At 29.8% G+C, this 19,946-nt stretch overlaps 2 protein-coding genes across 2 annotated transcripts; both read right to left on the bottom strand.

Annotated features, from left to right (window-relative positions):
• Positions 1–1,644: 1,644 nt before the first annotated feature.
• Positions 1,645–3,280, bottom strand: LOC112769541 (uncharacterized). The gene is made up of 3 exons (XM_025814050.1): positions 2,937–3,280; positions 2,707–2,786; positions 1,645–2,648 (listed from the first exon to the last, which is right to left on the bottom strand). Exons 1-3 carry the CDS (start codon positions 3,278–3,280, stop codon positions 1,645–1,647), a joined length of 1,428 nt encoding a protein of 475 aa, XP_025669835.1.
• A 1,919-nt stretch (positions 3,281–5,199) lies between these two features.
• Positions 5,200–8,477, bottom strand: LOC112771653 (protein ULTRAPETALA 1). The gene is made up of 3 exons (XM_025816444.3): positions 7,705–8,477; positions 6,104–6,413; positions 5,200–5,543 (listed from the first exon to the last, which is right to left on the bottom strand). Exons 1-3 carry the CDS (start codon positions 7,940–7,942, stop codon positions 5,366–5,368), a joined length of 726 nt encoding a protein of 241 aa, XP_025672229.1. The 5' UTR covers positions 7,943–8,477; the 3' UTR covers positions 5,200–5,365.
• Between the last annotated feature and the right edge of the window lie 11,469 nt (positions 8,478–19,946).

Raw genomic sequence — 19,946 nt, 5'->3', positions numbered from 1 at the left:
ACTTGCTAGTTTGGAAAGGGCATCAGCTCGGCTATTAAGCTCTCGAGCTATATGTCGGACCTCAGTCTCAAGGAATTGTTCAAGTTGTTCAAGTGTTTTTTCTAAGTTCCTTTTCATATTGGGGTCCTTCGCTTGATATTCGCCATTGATTTGAGAAGTTACTATTTGAGAGTCACTAAAGACTACGACCTTTATTGCTCCAACTTTTTTGGCAAGTTTTAAGCTGCAATCATGACTTCGTACTCGGCCTGATTGTTAGAAGTAGGGAATTCAAATTTTAGGGAGAGCTCTATTTGAGTCCCTTCTTCGTTGACCAAGATGATACATGCGCCACTCCCGACTTTATTGGAGGATCCGTCTACATATAGGTTCCAAGTTGTGAGGATCCCAGCCTTGTCTCCAGTGTATTCTGCCAGAAAACCAGTGAAATATTGGGTCTTGATGGTTGTCTGAGTTTCATATTTCAAGTCAAACTCGAACAACTCTATGGCCCACTGTACCATCCGCCCTGCTATGTCTATTTTTTGGAGGATCTACTTCATGGGTTGATTAGTTCGGACCTTTATGGTGTGTGCGTGAAAGTAAGGTCGGAGTCTTCTAGAAGCCAGAATTAAAGCATATGCAAACTTTTCAAATTTTTGGTACCTCAATTCTGGTCCTTGTAAGACTTTGTTGGCGAAATAGATGGGGTGTTGTCCAACTTCATCTTCCGGTATCAGAGTTGAAGTTATCGCGTTGTCAGTAACGGCTAAGTATAACACGAGTTCCTCCCCTATCTTTGGCCGAGTAAGAATGGGCATTTGACTTAAAAAAATTTTGAATTCTTGAAAAGTTTTCTCGCATTCTGAAGTTCATTCGAATTGACAATCTTTCCTGAGTAATGAAAAAAGGGGCAAGGGTCTTAAAGCTGACCCTTCCAAAAATATAGATAGTGCTGCAAGTTGGCCGTTTAACTGTTGGACTTCTTTCAAACAGGTCAGACTCCTCACATCTAAGATAGCTCTGCACTTTTCGGGATTGGCTTCAATTTCCCTTTGTGTGAGCATGAACCCCAAAAATTTTTTCGCTTCTACTGCAAAGATGCACTTTGTGGGATTCAATCTCATCCCATGTTTTCTTATCATATTAAACACTTGTGACAAATCAGACAGGAGATTTGTTTCTTCTTTGATTTTTACAAGCATGTCATCTATATATACCTCCATTAACTTTTCGAGGTGGGGTGCAAACATTTTGTTCATCAATCTCTGATATGTAGTCCTATATTTTTAAATCAAATGGCATGACCACGTAACAGTAATTCGCTCTTGGAGTGATGAACAATGTCTTCTCCTGATCCGACTTGAACATTAGGATTTGATTATATCCTAAGTATGCATCCATAAAAGATAAGTATTGGTACCCTGAAGATGAATTTACTAAAGCATCAATATTGGGGAGAGGGTATGGATCCTTTGGGCAAGCTTTATTCAGGTCAGTGTAGTCGACGCACATTCTCCACTTCCCATTTTGCTTTTTCACCAGCACAACATTCACCAACTATAATGGGTATTTGACTTATCTGATGAACTCGGCTTCTAGTAATGCTTCAACTTGTTCTTCGACCACTTGAGCTCGTTCAGGCCCGAGTTTACGCCTTTTTTGCTAAACAGGTCGGGATCTATGATACACTGCGAGCTTGTGGGTCATGAGATCAAGGTCAATTCCAGGCATATCGGACGCTTTCCAAGCGAAGAGGCCGGAATTTTCGCGTAGGACTTTAATGAGATCTTCCTTCAAATCTGTCCCTGGGTTAACTCCTATGTTAGTGGTTTTTCCGACTTCATTCCTGATCTGCACTTCCTCTGTCTCTCTTTCAGGTTGTGGTCTTAAGTCGTTTCTACCTCGGACTCCGCCGAATTCAATTGAATTGACTTCTTTACCTTTACCACGTAGATTCAAGCTTTTGTTGTAGTATTTTCTTGCTAATTTTTTATCCCCTCTTACAGTAGCAATCCCTTCCTGTGTCGGAAATTTCATACAGAGGTGAGGGATAAAGACAACAGCTCCTAGTCGATTCAGGATTGTCCGACCTATTAGGGCATTGTAGGCTAAAGCTACATCAACAACAATGTAGTCGATGCTCAGGGTTTTGGACTTCATCCCTTTACCAAAGGTAGTGTGTAGGGAAATGAAACCCAATGGTCTGATAGGCGTATCCCCTAACCGAAAGAGGATGTTTGGGTATGCCTTCAATTCTTTCTCTTCCAACACTAGTTTGTCGAAAGCAGGTTTGAATAGAATGTCAGCTGAGTTTCCTTGGTCCACCAAGGTCTTATGAAGATTTGCATTAGCAAGTATCATGGTAATTACCACAGGATCATCATGCCTGGGTATTATACCTTGCGTGTCTTCTTTTGTGAAAGAAATGGTTGGAGAGTCAGGGATTTCTTCCTCTACTTGGTAGACTTCCTTTAAGTGTCTCTTTCGGAATGACTTAGTTAGCCCTCCTCCGGCAAATCCACCCACTATCGTGTGGATATATCTTTCTGGAGTTCGGGTGGGACGATCTCTTCGGCCGGTGTCTTCCTCATCCCTTTTACTCTTTTCATGACTGTCCGACCTTTCTATGAGATACTTATCCAACCGACCTTCCCTAGCCAGTTTTTCTATCACATTTTTAGGTCGTAACAGTCATTTGTGGAATGTTCATATAGCTTATGGTACTCGCAATATTCAGTACAACTTCCACCCTTCTTATTTTTAATTGGACGAGGAGGGGAAGCTTCTCGGTATGGAAAATTTTCCTATAAACATCCACAAGGGAAACTCGCAATAGGGTGTAATTGTGGTACCTCATTGGTTTCTCCGAGTTGTATTATTCCTTCTTTTTAGGCTCTTTCTCCTTTTCTTGAGTTTGATAAGGATGTGTTTGTCAGAAATTAGGTTCTCGTAACCTGGCATTCTCCTCCATATTGATGTACTTCTCGGCTCGCTCTTGTACTTCATTTAAAGAGGTCGGATACCTCTTTGAGATAGATGGGGAGAAAAGCCCTTCTCGGAGACCATTGACCAACCCCATTATTAATGCTTCGGTAGAAAAATATTGGATCTCCAGGCATGCCTTGTTGAATCTCTCCATGTAATCTCTGAGGGATTCTCCAATCTCTTGTTTGACTCCTAGCAAACTAGACGCATGTTTGACCTTGTCTTTTTGAATTGAGAATCGGGTGAGGAATTTTCTTGCGAGGTCGTCGAAGGTGGTGACCGACCTAGGTGATAGATTATCAAACGACTTCATGGTCGACTTGGTAGGGGTTGTTGGGAAGGCCTTGCAATGGGTCACATCTGAGGCATCGACCAAAAAATTCGGCTTTTGAAATTGCTTAAATGGTGTCTCGGGTCGGTCGTTCCATCATAAAGGCTCATGTCGGGGATTTTAAAGTTCCTAGGAACCTTTGCGCGCATGATTTGTTCAATGAAAGGGTCTTCTCCTCCTAGTGGGATATCTTTCCGAGCTGTACGTCGATTCTTACTTCAAAGGTCGGATTCTAGTTTTAAGAGCTTTTCTTCCAGCTCTCTTTGTCGCTTGATTTCTTTCCTCAGGTTTCTCTCTACCTCCCTTTGTCGCTCTCTCTCCTGTTCGAGTTGTTCAAGTCGGTTGTGATGTCCGTGTAATAGTCCCATAAGTTCGGTAGAATGGGGTTGATCTTCATCCTTTGGGTGGTGAATCTCGGAATGAATTCTTCTACGAGGAAGGTTTTCCGAGGTGCCTTCACCATGTGGTTCTTCTGTTCTCTGAGGGGATATCACAATGGCTTGGTCATCGTTGCCTTCATCTCGATACTCTGGTTCTGATTCGGACGATGTATGTCCGTCTTCAAAGTGATCGTCCGCCATGGGGTGTTAACTTCCAGGGTCCTCAACAACGGCACCAATGTTCCAAGGGTTACCTGAAACTGGGTTGTATTTGGACCTGAACATGAAGTCCAAACTCCTTGTGAAATAGTGTCTGACTTGTCCTATGTCAGATAGCTGTCGTCCGAGTTCCTCGTGAGGAGGTGAGGGTGGTACCTGTAAGACACTCCGATGCTTAAGTTAGAAAGGGTACCAGCAGGTTTATTGTAGATTGGATCTTAAGCATACCTAAGGGGTGTCAGTGTATTTATAGGTGATGAGTCAATAACTACCGTTGGAGTAGTTCCGTTATTGGTGACGAATAACCGTCCCCTTTATCTAGGGGTTGTTGAAATCTATATTCTAGAAGTAGGTGGGTGATAGTAGAGATTAGTTATAACTCCTTCGAGGGAGAGTTATCACTTTGTAGCATTCTATCCAACCTCTTAGGAGGTCGGTTACTCGGTAGCTGTCTTTTGAACTTTCTCTACTTTGGGCCTAGCTTGTGTTTTAGGTCAGGGTATGAACAATTCCTAACCCATAAAAAATGAAAACGTCATATAAACATTGATCAATAAATAAACATAATATGTATCAATTTTATTTTTAAATTTAAATACAAACTATTAAATTATAACAAAAAAATTTAAAACAAAAAACTTAAGTCATGGAAGAATATGGCATTTCCTGCAGTTATCATAGACAATACCAGTGTAAGTTCCAATAAGGAGAAACTAAAATAGAGATGTTTGATTATCATGCAAATGTATAAACAAAAGAAAGAGTTTGTTACTTCTTAATAAAATTATAATGTGAGCTTTGTAATTGTAAGAAAAAGAATATTTAAATAGAATTGTAAATTTGACATTTTATAATCACATAACTAGTTTACTTCCTAAAAAAAACAATTTGATTCTTCTAATTGAGTTATTCTAACAACATTAAAATTTAATAATGCGATATTTTTCAAATTAATTACTAAATAAAGATATCGATCAAATTAATGTTTCAATTTTTATCTCAAAATCAAATTAATCTCTCAAGAAAACCAAACTGAATAATTAACTACCGAAAAAAACTATCTTAATTTATAAGCTAATTTGGTAAATATCAAAACTTAAGAACCAATTTAATCATCACATAAAATGAAGAACTAATTTGATTGATACCTTAATTTTTATTACTTTCCAACAATCTACTGAAGATTCACATAGAAATATAGAATCCAATTATAGCTTGTCTGAACTAAAGACCCTTTTCTGTTTCCTACTTCAGTTACATATTTTTACCTTTATCTTAAAATCCTTTAATCGTATAACAAAATGGCAATATAGAAGATGTGGAATACTTCATGGAACTTTATAATCCATAACAATAAATAAGATATAAGAACAATGAATGCTCAAAGGTAGGACTGGTAAATTCAGTCCATAATCAAAAGAAAGGTGCTAAGTAACTCATCAGAAGAAGATGATGATGATGGATCCCTCTACTCAGCTTTGGCATTCCATGTAAAATCAGTGCAAGTTTGACAAGTGCAATCCGAAAAGCGACATACATTACAGCCAAAGCACACACATGTTGTGCATCCTTTGCATGTTGGTGATCGTGTGCAGCCTCTGTAAACTCTTCTACTTGCTCTCTCTTCTTCATTCTCACATGTAATTCTGTAATCAAATGCATGTCACAGTTGCCATTAGTAATTCCTCCAACTACCACTCAATTCATCAAGGACTATTGGCCTCATTTGTTAATCTCGGGACGAAAATACCCAGATAGTAAGGTCTAAGGGAAAGACATTCTAGGTGCATAGAAAAAAATCAACCATTGTGCACTTGTATATAAATACATGTGTTATTTTACTCTTTTTCAATGTGTATTCTGCATTTTAATATGTATTCTATACAAGTAGCTGAGTTAGTGGCTGGTTTTTTGTGTATATATAGCATAAATGATAAATTGGGTTTTGGTTTATGTTTTGCATGTGTCTTCAGATGGAAAATATAGGAAACACCTAAACAATGGAGACAAAGACAAGATAGAATAGTTCTTTGTTTCAAGAGTCTATATATATAGAACAATACATTTATTTATATACAAATACAAGATGGTTAATTTTTTGTGTGGACGTAATATTTTTCGTTGTATTTTTTGACTAGTCCATACAAGATTCATAGATTTAACATGTCATGGCTCTGAAAACATAATATGAGAAGGTTGAACATACTTATCATATGGATGATCAGAACATTTCCAGTTACTATCAGCCAAAGCATCATGGTGAAGGCGGCATTCCTCTTTAGTCCTCTGCCGGAACCTGCGCTGTTTGTTGCACTCCGTGCAACGGATGAACTCGTCACGGTGGCAACCGCGCACGTTATTGCTTGCAGCTTTGGAAACTTTATTATAGTACTTGAGTAGAACTGTTTTGAATAATGGAACCTTCTCACCATTAACTATTACCCAAATATTATTCTTCCATTTCCTCGCTGTCTCTCTTCCAGAGTGCTTCTCAAATGCAGAAGGAGTCATATTGTCTAACAATAAAAGCATCATTAAGCAAATAAGATAATGACATTGACAATGTTCTGTTTCTAAATAAACAAAACATTCTGATTCAGCAGTATATAGCATGGAAGGTAGTAAATTGAATTTCAAAACACTTTACTCAGCTCATAAATGACACACTAAACAAGCACATTACAAAATAACCATACAACAAAGGAAGAATCCAACGAGTGGATCAACTTTCCAAGTTCCAACTTAGCATTCAAGAATCAAACAGACCAATCAAACTTGCTAAGTTGCTACTTCATTCAATTTATCCATTTTGGCTCATGAAATATTCCCCGGAAAGAAGATATAAATATCAATCATAAAGACATGCTACAGTGAACTTCACATAGAATTTAATTAAGTTTCAATAATCTCAATCTGTGTAACAAGCCATATGGAGCAAAAATATTTTAATAATGCCTTCTGTTCAAATTTTCATGCATAAACATTAAAATTCATACTACATTCTGAAAGTAAAACGTATAAGAATAGATGAAGAGATAATAGATGCATGACATAAAGATAACATGGCAATGCATATGCATGGTGCATCAAAGAATATTTTCAGAAATTAACCTCTGCCTGAAGCCAACTTTTCCCAGCTACTAACGAAACTGCCTAGTGAAAATATATAACTCCTATGACCTACGCAAATACACATAGCTTATTCCCATCATACACATGTAGTTAAGATAATATTAATATTTCATACCCTATCAAGAAGAGAATGAATTAAAGCTATAAAATATAACCAAAACCAAAACATATAATAGACTACTCTGCCAGCTTGACTTCAATGGCTTCTAAGAGGCCTATAGAATGGCATCAACCATGATAGAAGCACATATCATGGTCTCAAACCAAGTGAAGTTTTAACCCCCCCCCCCCCCAAAGCCTACATGGTTATTATAACTTCCACATTTACATATTAGTATATAGTATATACTATATAATATAATATTAAAGCTGATTTAGAGAAAAAGAAAAAAATCAAAGTAGCGTGTTCACTTAGACAAATCAACATACTTAAAACGTGTAATAAGCACGAAAATGAGCCTTGACTTGTACAACCACCACTACAACCATCATCATAAAAAAAGTCTCACAAAACCTCAACGAAAACAAGATTCAACCAACCCTACAATCACACCAATAAAAGTCAAACCAACACCACAAAACATGCACTGAAAAATGAACATGCACATGAATCAAAACTAAATCTTCACATGATAACTAAAGAGATAGAGAGAGAGTGTGTGTGTGAGATGAAACCTTCGTTGCAACCAGGAGTGCATTCACAAGAGATTTGGAGGCAGCCATTAGAGAAAACCCTAAGCCTTCCAACAGCATCACCATATCTGTGACTAGTGCATCCGCACGTGACTTCAACACAGTCACCACCAACACGCTTCACACCACTCACATCCTTAAGCTCATCATCACTGAACACACAAAACCCATTATTATTATTATTATTATTCTCTTCTCTCATCTCACACTCGCTCTCCATCTTTCTCTCCACAAAAAGACTCTGTTTTTGGCAAGTGGGGTATATATAGAAGGTAAATCAAATCAAGGGTCGAGAGTTACGCGGCGAAAAATCCACCAGAAAAAGGGAAAGTACAAAAAGGGTATCCCTCAAAAATAAAAAAGATTGAATTTTTGTACGCGATGGAAATACCCAAATGAAAAAGTAGAAGAGAAGAGAAGCAGACGACCCTAAATAGCGCGGTTACCCCGAGAGATCTGGCATAGGAACGTTGAAATATCAGAGAGAGAGAGAGAGAGAGAGAGAGAGAGAGAGAGAAGGGGTTGGTGATGGAGTTGAATGAATGAGCTGGCTGAGGAAAACAAATGGTGTTGTGACTTATGAGGGTTAAAACTTAAAAGGGCCTTCTTATAAGGTGCTGCTTTGCATGATATGACAGTAAAATAAGAGAGAGAGAGAGAGAGAGAGAGGGGTTGCGTTGCTTTGGGGTAAGGATCTCTTTTCTTTGGTTTATAGGAAGTCCCTGTCGTGGAACGAGTCGAGGTTTTTTCGATTGTTGTTGATGTTGTTGCTCTTCTGATTCTGATATATTTTTACTCCTATTTTCTCTTTCTTTTTTTAATTTACTTCAATTTTCTTTAGGAAGTTGGAGCAGTGTGTGACTGTCTCCACTGTTCTCGGGAGAAGTTAAATTTCAAGTTCATAATCTTTTATTAAATAAAAAATTTAAAAGCGACTAACTCTGAGGGTATATTGGTATAATTTGAGAGAATAATGTGGTTCTGTATGTAGCACTGCATAATCTGAGATATGATTCCATTTTTTTTTCCTTAACATGATTGATGTGAGTTAAAGAAGCTTGAAAAAATATATGGAGTATATGTACATCCATTAATTTTTTGACTAGCAATAGGATTTGAAGTAGATGTGGTACATTGAAAAAATACTAGTACTAAAACTACTATCCTATTCATTATAAGGACTAGGATGCAATCTAGCTAGTATTATGGGGATTTTTGCACATACCTAACTACTAGTTGTACTTTTATGATGCATTATGTACATTAAAACTCCAAACTACCTTCACCCAAAAAAAAGGTATAGAAAGCCCCAAAATCTCCTTATTTATTGTTGTCATGGTCTTTCCCAAGAAAAGGGGCATGAATAATGAAGTGTACTACAAGGAAGCCAATGCAATTATAGCTGTTCATGTTCTGCTTTTGATTAACTTACTCCAGTCACAACCTTATAGTCTTATAGGCTTATAATAGTTTTTTTTGGTAACTATTATAGGCTTATAATAGTTAGTTATATAAAAAGCATCTTTAATTAACTTCAATTACTAAAAAAATAATTTATAAATAATTTAATTTTAATACATTATCAATAATTTTAAAATTATTTTACACGTGCATCTACGTAATATCACATTAATAAAAATAATTGTCTTTTATTGACTACATAAATAATTATCTAAAAGAACAAATATAATTAGACACACGCTACATAAATTATTGTATAGTATCTATGCATAAAAATTAACTCTTTTATAAAAATAAAATAAAATTTTAAGGTTTTAATAACATTAAATGCTTATAAGTTATAAGGTTTTTTTGTTAATATAAGTTTGCATTCGTAATAAGAGGTTTTAACAAAATCCTAAAAAAAACTAAATCTTTAAGTTTGGGTAAAACAAAAAGAGTATAGTATATTCAGAAAATATTAGTTAAATATATTTCCACTTGTTAAATATATATGTTGTTAGTTAAGTCAGTAAAACAACAGTTTTTTTTTTTTTAATTAGAAGCAGTTAATAATTTCTCTTGGGCACAGATTACAAGAAACTGTTTAAGGGATGCCCCTTTTGTGGTAGAATTTTTATATGGAGATAATAATATTGACATTTTACTTCATTAGTTCTTAGCAACTTGAGCATATATGACTCAAATCCATCTCTAATACATCATCTTAATGGTTTTATGGCAGGAAATTGGCAAGATACCAATTCACATCTATTGATGATACACAAAAAAAATCTTCAATTCTACAAGAAAAAGATATCTATTGATAGATTGGGTAGGTAGTTCTAAGATATATTCCAAGCTTCTTATTAGTGTGAAACACAAGTCCTGTCAAGAAGAAATGTTTGCTTTTCAAACTTTGAATTCGTTTTGGTGGTCACTTTTATTTGTGCACCATAAACACTTTCTTTTGTGAGAGTTTTTAATAGCAGAAGTTTTTGTTCTCTTTCTCTCCCATTATTGTCCTTATGAATGTATTTAATGATGATGTTACTCCACGCCAATACCAATAGAATGAAAACCATGCTATCATAATAACAAGATTATAACCACCAATTAATTAACCATGAGACACAATAATATTGAAGCAAGCATCTCTCTATAGAAGACAAATTTGATCTATGAGAATGCATGATATATATGTGTCTGTTCTGCTAAACAATCAAATATTATGTCTGATGCAACTAAAGTTGTAGACAAAATAATTATCTTAGCATTTGATTCTGGAGCATATTTAATTTGTCTCGTATATAAGTTATGATGCCATCCAATTTGAATTGATTTAGTAGTTAACTAACTAATTTGTTGAAGTGTTAAAAATTTAAATTTAGCTTTGTACATGCAGATCCGAATGACGACAGATTAGTCTTTAATTTGTCGCACTAAAAAATACAGTGAACAAAAAAAAAAAACTTATGATGCCCACCATCCTAGTACTTAATGACTTAATTGCTTTCAACTCATTATTTTGAGATGGCAGAGCACTATATATAACAAAAATAAATATATTTTTATTTCGTTGTATATCTTTTTATATCTATCTCAATATAATAAATATATTTGTGCTCTACCTTAGCTTGTTCATATATTTTGTGTGCATAAACACCAACCAAACTACCTAATAAAAACACTAGATGAGTAGTGTGACACAATATCTGAAAAACATCATGTTTATCTAACATAATCATGATTATTTGATGACACCTTAATAGTCCTCATCAAACCTGCATTGTTTCATACTTTATAAGCCAAAGAGGAGACGTTACTAGATACTCAGGCTAATAGGTGAATTACACATATACATGACTTTGACAAAAACAAAAAAAAAAAGAGATTTCATATAAAAATCACTATTATCTTATATCTTATATGTTTAGTTAAAACATTACTTTTGTTAATTAATAACATGAATATAATTTTTTCAACCAATAGTTGAAAATTAAGAATTTATAGGCAAAAATAATGATAAGGCTCCTCCCTAGATTGGAATGATAGGATACATACACTGTTTGTTGGCAACATGATGAGTTTGACAAAAGGCAGAGGATATGCATTGATTCCATTGTCTCATCTTTATATTGTGAGGTATATATGACTACAGGGAAAATATATCAAAACCAAAAAGAAAAGACTGAAAAGTTCAATAAATACAAGTCTGATTCCTTTTATGATTGTGGCATGCTATATGGTGGCCATTGTATTTTTGCCACCAAAGACTATATAATAGTGTCTTCATTATTCTTGCCGTCAAACAGTTTCATATACATGCATGATATATCATCCAACCACTGTTCCAATTAGTGCAGCATAGCGTATATAATCTCCAAACAAGATAATGTACTCCAACCTTTTTCCAATTTTTTTATTATATGTTTTTGCGACAAAGTACTGCTTACAATGATGACAAACTTTTCCACTTTAATGATCACAAGCAAACTGTTTTTAGCCCCTGTAAAAAAAGTGCCATGTATTGCTAATGAATAGTCAATGAAACCGTTAGAATTTAGGAAAGAAAACTAGAAAAATTATTGTGTATTGAATTATTGATAAATACAAGATTAGCATTAATTATTTATAGAGATATTTATAATTATTATCACAAATATTTTTAATCAATAATTAATAATTACTAACTATAATATAATATTATTAATTCATATTATTTTAATATTTTTTTAATTCAAGTGAAAACTAATAATAAAATTATTTTTAGTTTAGACACTAGATTTTAAAATTGAGTAAAATGATATGTTTTAGTGAAGATATCAATTATTTGATCTAAAATTCTAATAACTATTAGACAAATAATACTACTAAATAGTTGTTATCATATAAAATAATCGTTCTGACCAATGTATCTAATTTGTTCATAAAAAATATTATTATGAACAATCTAAATAGTATTTTTGTTATTACAATAAAGATATTATTCTAACATAGGATCCCCTATATAATGATGACAATATTGAAATGCCTATATATATGGTGATTTGCATGTGTAGGCGATCGTCTTGTTTGGCATATTAGTATGAGGCATTAGTCTTTATATATTAGGCAGCATACCATTATGATTCATTAAGTAGTGTGATTGAAATATGTTCGGTGCCGCCTTTGACTTGTTGCTACTTCACAATGATTTGTTTTCTTCAATCTTCACCATGCCATGCCATGCCATATAATCCAAAATCCAAAGTATAGAATTGAGCATACATTCAACGCCAAATAAGGTTGAAGACTTGAAGGAGCACGTTTATTAGATGAGTCACATTCATCATGGCTCAAGCATTAGAATATTAGTCATGGTTATCAAATTCGGATCGAACCGGTCGAATTAAAAAGAGCGGCGAACCAAATTTTAAATCGATTCGGATTAATATTTTAATTAGACAAGCAAAGAAAGGTTTGGTTTGGTAAAATTTTTTGGAGAGGTGTTTATGTTTTTAAAAAGCACAAGCACCTCATTTTGTGTTTGATAAATTAAAAAGTCCAAGTGCTTGTCCTTGCAATTTTTAAAAATTAGAGATACTTTTGAAAGCACCTAACAAGGAGCTTTTTAAAGTTGGCTTGTGCTTTTTAAAATTTAAAAGTCTAATATAACTCTATATGTTAACTAATTTTCAAATTTAATGCTTGCATTTATGTCTATTATAGTATTTTTAAATTTTAAAAGATATTTTACCAAACGCAATTGTTGTTGCTTGTGTTTATTGAAAACTATTTTTAATTTGATTTACCAAACATAAATGCTACAACTTTTATAAAACCATCTTTTAAAAGTTAGCTTTTATAAGCGACTTTTAAAAAGTAAAAGTTTTACCAAACTAACCCGAACCAGTCAAATTCAAAAAATTGGTCAAATCTAATTTATTATCAATAGAATTATTAATTTATTTTAAATAGATAAAAAATTAATTTTATTATTATTCAAAAAAAAATTATTATATATTAAATAATGTGTTTATTAGTTTTCATTTTATTATAAAAATTAGGGCAATTCACGTTAATAAGCCAAGGAGGAAGAAATTTACACAAATTTGCCAAACCAAAATCTGCTTCATGAATCAACCAAATTACATTTATATGTAGTTCAAATCAGCTAAATTCAAACTGCATTTACATATAATTCGAATGATGTTGATTAGAATTATACTCAAACGCACACACCCACTAATTCGAATCAGGGTGATTCGAATTGGCCAGATTCGAATTACTCATGATTTAATTCTGCCCATTCTTTTATTAAAAAATTAATAATTGATTAAAAAAATTAATAATTTAAAAATTAAATATATATATATTTTATTTCATGCATTAAAAAAAGCTAACAAAATATTTAATTACGAGACTTCTTTAAAATATTAATGAATTTCATACAATACTCTTTTGCCTATTTATAATAACTCATGAATATTTTTTTATAAAATTTTTTAATAGATTTATTTAAATTATACCACAAAAAATATTTTATTCTATACAAAATAATTAAAAAAAATGGCTTAAAAGATGTTATGAGTACTATAAAAATTTATAATGTCCTAATAACTTAGAACATTAAAGAAATACTCTACATAGTCAATAATAATTTAAAAATTAAAAAAATATAGTTATAACCAGTATTTACCTAAATTACTAGAATATTACAAACTTTTATAGTACTCCTAATATTTTTTAAGTCATTGTTTTTAAATTATTTTGCATAGAATAAAGGGCATTTTAATATTCTAGTAATTTAGGTAAATATTGGTTATAACTATATTTTTTTAATTTCTAAATTATTATTGACTATGTAGAGTATTTCTTTAATGTCTAAGTTATTAGGACATTACAAATTTTTATAGTACTCCTAACATCTTTTAAGTCATTTTTTAAAATTATTTTATATAGATTAAAATATTTTTTTTGTGGTATAATTTAAATAAATCTATTAAAAAATTTTATAAAAAAATATTCATGAGCTATTATAAATGGGCAAAAGAGTATTGTATGAAACTCATTAATATTTTAAAGAAATCTCGTAATTAAATATTTTGTTAGCTTTTTTTTAATTCATAAAATAAAATATATATTTTTTAATTTTAAATTATTAATTTTTAATCAATTATTAATTTTTTAATAACAGAATAGAATTAAATCATGAGTAATTCGAATCTGGCCAATTCGAATTACTATATGCAACGTGTGTGAGGGTGTGTGCGTTTGAGTATAATTCGAATCAACATCATTCGAATTATGTGTAAATACAGTTCGAATTTAGCTAATTCGAACTACATATAAACGTAATTTGGTTGATTCATGAAACAGATTTTAATTTGGCGGATTTGTGTAAATTTCTTCCTCCCTTGATTTATCAACATGAATTGTCCTAAAAATTATCTAGATCATAATATTAATAATATATCATAAGATTATTATTATTATTATTAATTATTAATATATTAACTTATTTTAATATTTATTATTTATATATTTAAAAATTATATTTAAGAATTATTTATTTAGTTTCATAATAAAAATATTTTTAAATTTGAATAATTTATTAATTAATTTGTACTTATTATATCATATATTTAATAATTTATTGAAAAAATATTAATATAATAAACAAAAAATAATTTAAAAAATATATTATTTAAAAAATAAATATAAATAAATCTCTAATTAATTTAAATTTATAAATAATTTGGTTTATGTTTATTTTTGAACTTAACACGTCAATATTTTTTGTTTAAAATTGACAAAAAAATACCCATAAAAATAGTATTATATCACAAAAATAAATAATAAAAACTGTAAAATAAATTATTTTTATCTTAAAATATTATGTTATTATTCTAAAAAATGGACAAAAATAAAATTGATAATTCACTTTAAGTCTACCTAAAAATATGTTAGGATAAAGTATTAAATTGATCCCCTATGTTTGGGCGTATTTCTGTTTTGGTCCTTAAGGTTTAAAGTGTCCTATTTGAATCCAAAAAAATTTCATTTAACTTCAATTTAGTCCCACCGGAGGTCAAAGATAAATAATTAGCGAAATTTCCTATATGACAACAGTATAAGAATAAGGTCGATAATCTAGAAAATAAATACAAGCTCCAAAGATATAAAATCAACGTGGATGCATCAATACATTTATTTATCATTTTTCTTATAATTAAAATGAAATATTTTCTATAAAACTAAAAAAAATGTTATATACATATATTGTGCATCCACGATTGATTTTGTGCCTCTGGAGTTTGTACCTATTCTTCAAATTATCGACCTTGTTTTTATACTACTGTCATGTAGGATATTTCGTTAATTATTTATCTTTGACCTCACATTAGGACTAAATTGAAACTAAATGAAACTTTTTTGGATTCAAATAGAACATTTTAATTAAATCTAAAAGACCAAAATATAATTATGCCCAAACGTAGAGGACTAATTTAGTACTTTATGTAGCTCACTAGCTTCGAGGTGGCTTGTAATCTCATCTCTCTTGTTTCATTTTCGAAAAGTTTCATAAGATTGACAAGTTATTTTTAATTAATTCGGCTAGAGATATATAAAATTATGAGTCCATATATAAGTCCGATCCGAAAGTTATCATGAACAAAGATATCATATAACATATTAGGTACGTATTAAAATTAACGGTTAAAATTAACTTTTAAAATAAAATATATATTAAAAATAAATTAAATTAAATATATATTTATATATAAATATATATAATGACTAATTTTATTTAATTAGTGACTAATTTTAATATATAAATAATATTTTTAAATATTATAACACATATTTAGATTTAGTTTATTCAACTTACTAAATTGATCTTTAAAAAATATAACATATTAGTTAAATTCATTTTTTTATTTTCTAGCAGACAGTGTTAGTTTATTGTTATTGTGTGAATATCTTTAGAGAGCCAGAGAAGTGATCAACTAGACTCAAATTTAAAGATTAAAATAGTATTTTATCATAATTTATATCTTTCAAAAAAATAAATAAAAAATTTGATATCTCAAGAAGTAAATTAAATTATTTTTTTATTAAATAATATTTTTATTATTAACTAATACATTATTAAATATATAATAATTTTTATATATATCTTTATTTAAGGGCTTAATTTTTATTTAAAAAAAAAAGATAATTCTATAATATAATATATAATAAAAATTTAAAATTGAATTTAAATTATCATTCTCTTCTACTCTTTTAAATAAATATAAGATTTTAGTATAAAACAAAATAAACTTGTTCACCGTTTATATAACATTTTAATATGAATCTAATATTATAAATTATTAAATAATTCAATTAAATATACTCAATCAAATATATTAAATTATCTAAACATTTATAATATATCATCTTTAATATAAAAATGTCTTCGTAAAAAAGATCACAAAAAAAAAAAAAAGACTAAGCTGTGGGCTTGGGTAGTTGGTAGGTTGGATAGAATGCAAAATAAGCAAAGTGATGGGGTTGGTGTTCGTAAATCCGAAGGGCATGAATGGTGTAAGAGAATTGAGGCAGCTTTTGCAATTTGCATGCATTGTTTGAAGTTGATTCCCATTATTCATTATTGTACTCTTACTATCTTCTGCTTACGTCACACTATCCACCTTTCTCCTTTCACTGTCATTTCCCAACCAAAACTCACACTTACGCCATCATTATATTCCCCCCCATTCTCCTCTTACCCTCTTATAAAAACAATTTATTATATATAATATAAGTTTATAATATATCTCGGTATATTTTAGCAAATCTTTTATAGTAATATAAATGGGGAGCTCATATGCTGACGTGGCGTTCATATATTGAGTTTGGAAGTTTATTTGCTTAAGTGTTATCACTAGAAATTTTTAGATTTATATTTATAAATTATAAATTATTATTTATTTAGGTTGTTATTTTCAAATTTTAAATTATTTATTTGGATTGTTATATTTAGGTTGTTATTTTTTAAATTTTAAATTTTTTTATTTAGGTTGTTATTTTTTAAATTTTAAATTGTTTTACTTAGATTGTTATTTTTTAAAATTTAACACTATTTTTTAAAAATTTGTTGATTCTTTTTAGCACTAATTTTTAAATTTTTGTAGATTTTTTTAAAAAATTGCAACTACATACCTTAATTTAGAACTTTAAAAATTGTTAATATATTTATTTACTTTATCTGTAAATTTAATTCAAATTTAAATTAAAGTCAATCAAATTTAAAAAAATTTAGTTATAAGTCCACTATAAAAGTATAAATTATGAGATATGTGTAGCACCATAATTCAAGGTACATCAAACCCCTTTCTTTACATACATCTAAAATCTAAAATTTCTGTACTTATTCCAATGGATGGTATTCACATAATCGCAGAAATCAAACCTACAATCGACAATTTGTGTGTACGTATACGAGTGATATGGACAATACTAAGTTACGTTAATTCTTCATTTCCATACTCAATTGAGATGATTTAGCTAGATGAAAACGTGAGTTTTCTACTAATATTTTTTTATTTTATTTTAAATTTATATTATTTATATTTTAAATTTGTTTGTTTATCCCCATCTAATTGTTCTTTGATTTTTGTTTATCAATTCTAAGGAGGAAAAATACACGCCTCGGTTAAGATGGTTCTTGTGTTTCTATTCGTGACAAGGAGGCAAAACAAGTTTTTGAAAAGAGCTATGTAGAGATACTTGATCCACTCCTATTAGTAAGTTCTAACCAATATTTATTTCTAAAAACATTAGTGAAGATATTTTTAATGTTAATTTTTATATTATTTATTACTAATATATTATGTAATACCCTGTAAAAAAGAGATCTATCGGATACACCTATATTTTTACTCAACCTAATTGATAAGACCTTCCTCTTCATCGTTGAAGTTTAAATATCTGATAATCCACATTTTTCACCTTTTTATAAAGTTAAGAAGATGACTGATAATGTGGACCTCATAAATAAATTTAAAAAGGCTCACCCTATTCAAATTGTGAGTACAGTTATAAGTGTACTTTCTATTAAAAAAAGCAGTTTATTTTTCTCTTCCTTGGTCATTAGTAGTATCTAATTTATAAATAATAATTTATAACTAATTATAATTTTAGGATGTTGACCGGTGGTTTGCTTCCAACTTCAAAAGCTTTTTCAATTATTGAAGGGAAAAAAGTAGAACGTGTTAAGGTATTTGTTCAAAAAATGAATTTTTTGTTTGTTTATTTTCTCAAAGTTAGGTCTTTATTTTATTAAAAAAATATTATTGAGATAAAATCAAAGGTGAGAATGAAATCTTTAATTTAACGTAGTATTTTGTACAAAATTTGTTGCTTGAATTCTCCAATGAAGTTGTGGACAATGATGAATCCGAAGTGTTGGAAAATGCTATTATACCAACCAAGCGACTATCCTCGGAATCGGAAGATTCGAAGGTGCAAGGAAATATCTCAACTTGCAAGAAGATCAAGATTGAGAATGAAACTTGAGAATTTGGATGCACATGTTTTAGAATTCCTTTTAGAGTATATCTAATAGAATAATGTCAAGCATATGTTTGTTTTGGTAGAAACATTGTCTTTTCTTAAGTTGTTATTTTTCTTTTGGTTCTTTTGAATTTTTATGTTTGGAATTTAGAATTTTTTTAAATATAAATTGAAGTTATTTGGTTATTACTTATGATTTTATTTTAAATTTGATTCACACCGTTGATATTCTGTTAATTTCTAATTTAGTATTTAATGTCATAAAGTTATAAATTTCTCATATGAATTATTGTTGATACAATTAAGTTAGTTATTGATTTTTAATGTGTACTTATTTTAAAAAGAAAATCTAATTATAATTTTTAATTAAAGTATTATGTTTAAAATTTTAAATTTAAATTCAAATAAACTTTTTTTTTTGAATTTTTAAGTAAGCAATTGGGTTTGAGAATATTTTTTTTTAATTTTATATAATTTATAAGCTACTATGCTAATTACAAAAGATTATATTAAAGTAAATAGAATTACCAGTCTTATTAAAATGTGAGGTTATTTATACTATTTAAAAAAATTAATTTGACATTTTTCTATATTTAATTCTGTTTCTAATGTTGTTCCGACAAAATTGAATTAATTTAGAAAATTTTATTTAAAAATTTAAAATTTGTACTAACTAATTAAAAAATTCTATTTAAAAATTTAAAAATTGAAATTCTAGTACTAATTCCTAATTAAGTGACTTCTTAACCGTTTTGATTTTTAAATTTAAATTTTTTTACTTGCCACATTTATAAATTTTCTCTTTACTCAATTTACATTGTTATCTTTTAAATTGTTTCTGCACAATAGAAGTACTTTCATTTTTTTCTCTTTTTAAATATTTTTTCTAAATTTACGTAATTTATAAGGTTATTAATTTGTAGATTGTATTTAATTTTATTTATTTTTATCGACAAATAATATGATTGACACTATTTATGACGAAACTAATAAAATTATTTTTAAATTAACAAATTCCTATATTCCTGATGAACAATGAACGTTTAATTAGAAAATTTTATTTAAAAATTAAAAATTTTCACTAACTAATTAGTAAACTCTATTGAAAAATTTGAAATTTGAAATTCTAATACTAATTCGTAATTAAGTGACTTATTAACCGTTTTTATTTTTAAATTTAATTTTTTTTATTTGTTACATTTATAAATTTTCTCTTTACTCCATTTACATTGTTATTTTTT

Source organism: Arachis hypogaea, chromosome 18, assembly GCF_003086295.3.
Source record: "Arachis hypogaea cultivar Tifrunner chromosome 18, arahy.Tifrunner.gnm2.J5K5, whole genome shotgun sequence".
NCBI classification, from domain to species: Eukaryota; Viridiplantae; Streptophyta; class Magnoliopsida; order Fabales; family Fabaceae; genus Arachis; species Arachis hypogaea.
This window is presented reverse-complemented; position numbering and strand designations above follow the sequence as displayed.

What these genes read in the sequence shown, in the direction of transcription:
- LOC112769541 (XM_025814050.1), bottom strand. Translation starts at nt 3,280, where the DNA reads ATGAAGTCGTTTGATAATCTATCACCTAGGTCGGTCACCACCTTCGAC. An exon ending in AATATGGAGGAGAATGCCAG is followed by an intron (nt 2,787 to 2,936) that starts GTTACGAGAACC and finishes GGATGTTTATAG; the next exon opens with GAAAATTTTCCATACCGAGA. An exon ending in AGTTGTACTGAATATTGCGA is followed by an intron (nt 2,649 to 2,706) that starts GTACCATAAGCT and finishes AAAATGTGATAG; the next exon opens with AAAAACTGGCTAGGGAAGGT.
- LOC112771653 (XM_025816444.3), bottom strand. Translation starts at nt 7,942, where the DNA reads ATGGAGAGCGAGTGTGAGATGAGAGAAGAGAATAATAATAATAATAAT. An exon ending in CACTCCTGGTTGCAACGAAG is followed by an intron (nt 6,414 to 7,704) that starts GTTTCATCTCAC and finishes TTTTATTGTTAG; the next exon opens with ACAATATGACTCCTTCTGCA. An exon ending in TCTGATCATCCATATGATAA is followed by an intron (nt 5,544 to 6,103) that starts GTATGTTCAACC and finishes ATTTGATTACAG; the next exon opens with AATTACATGTGAGAATGAAG.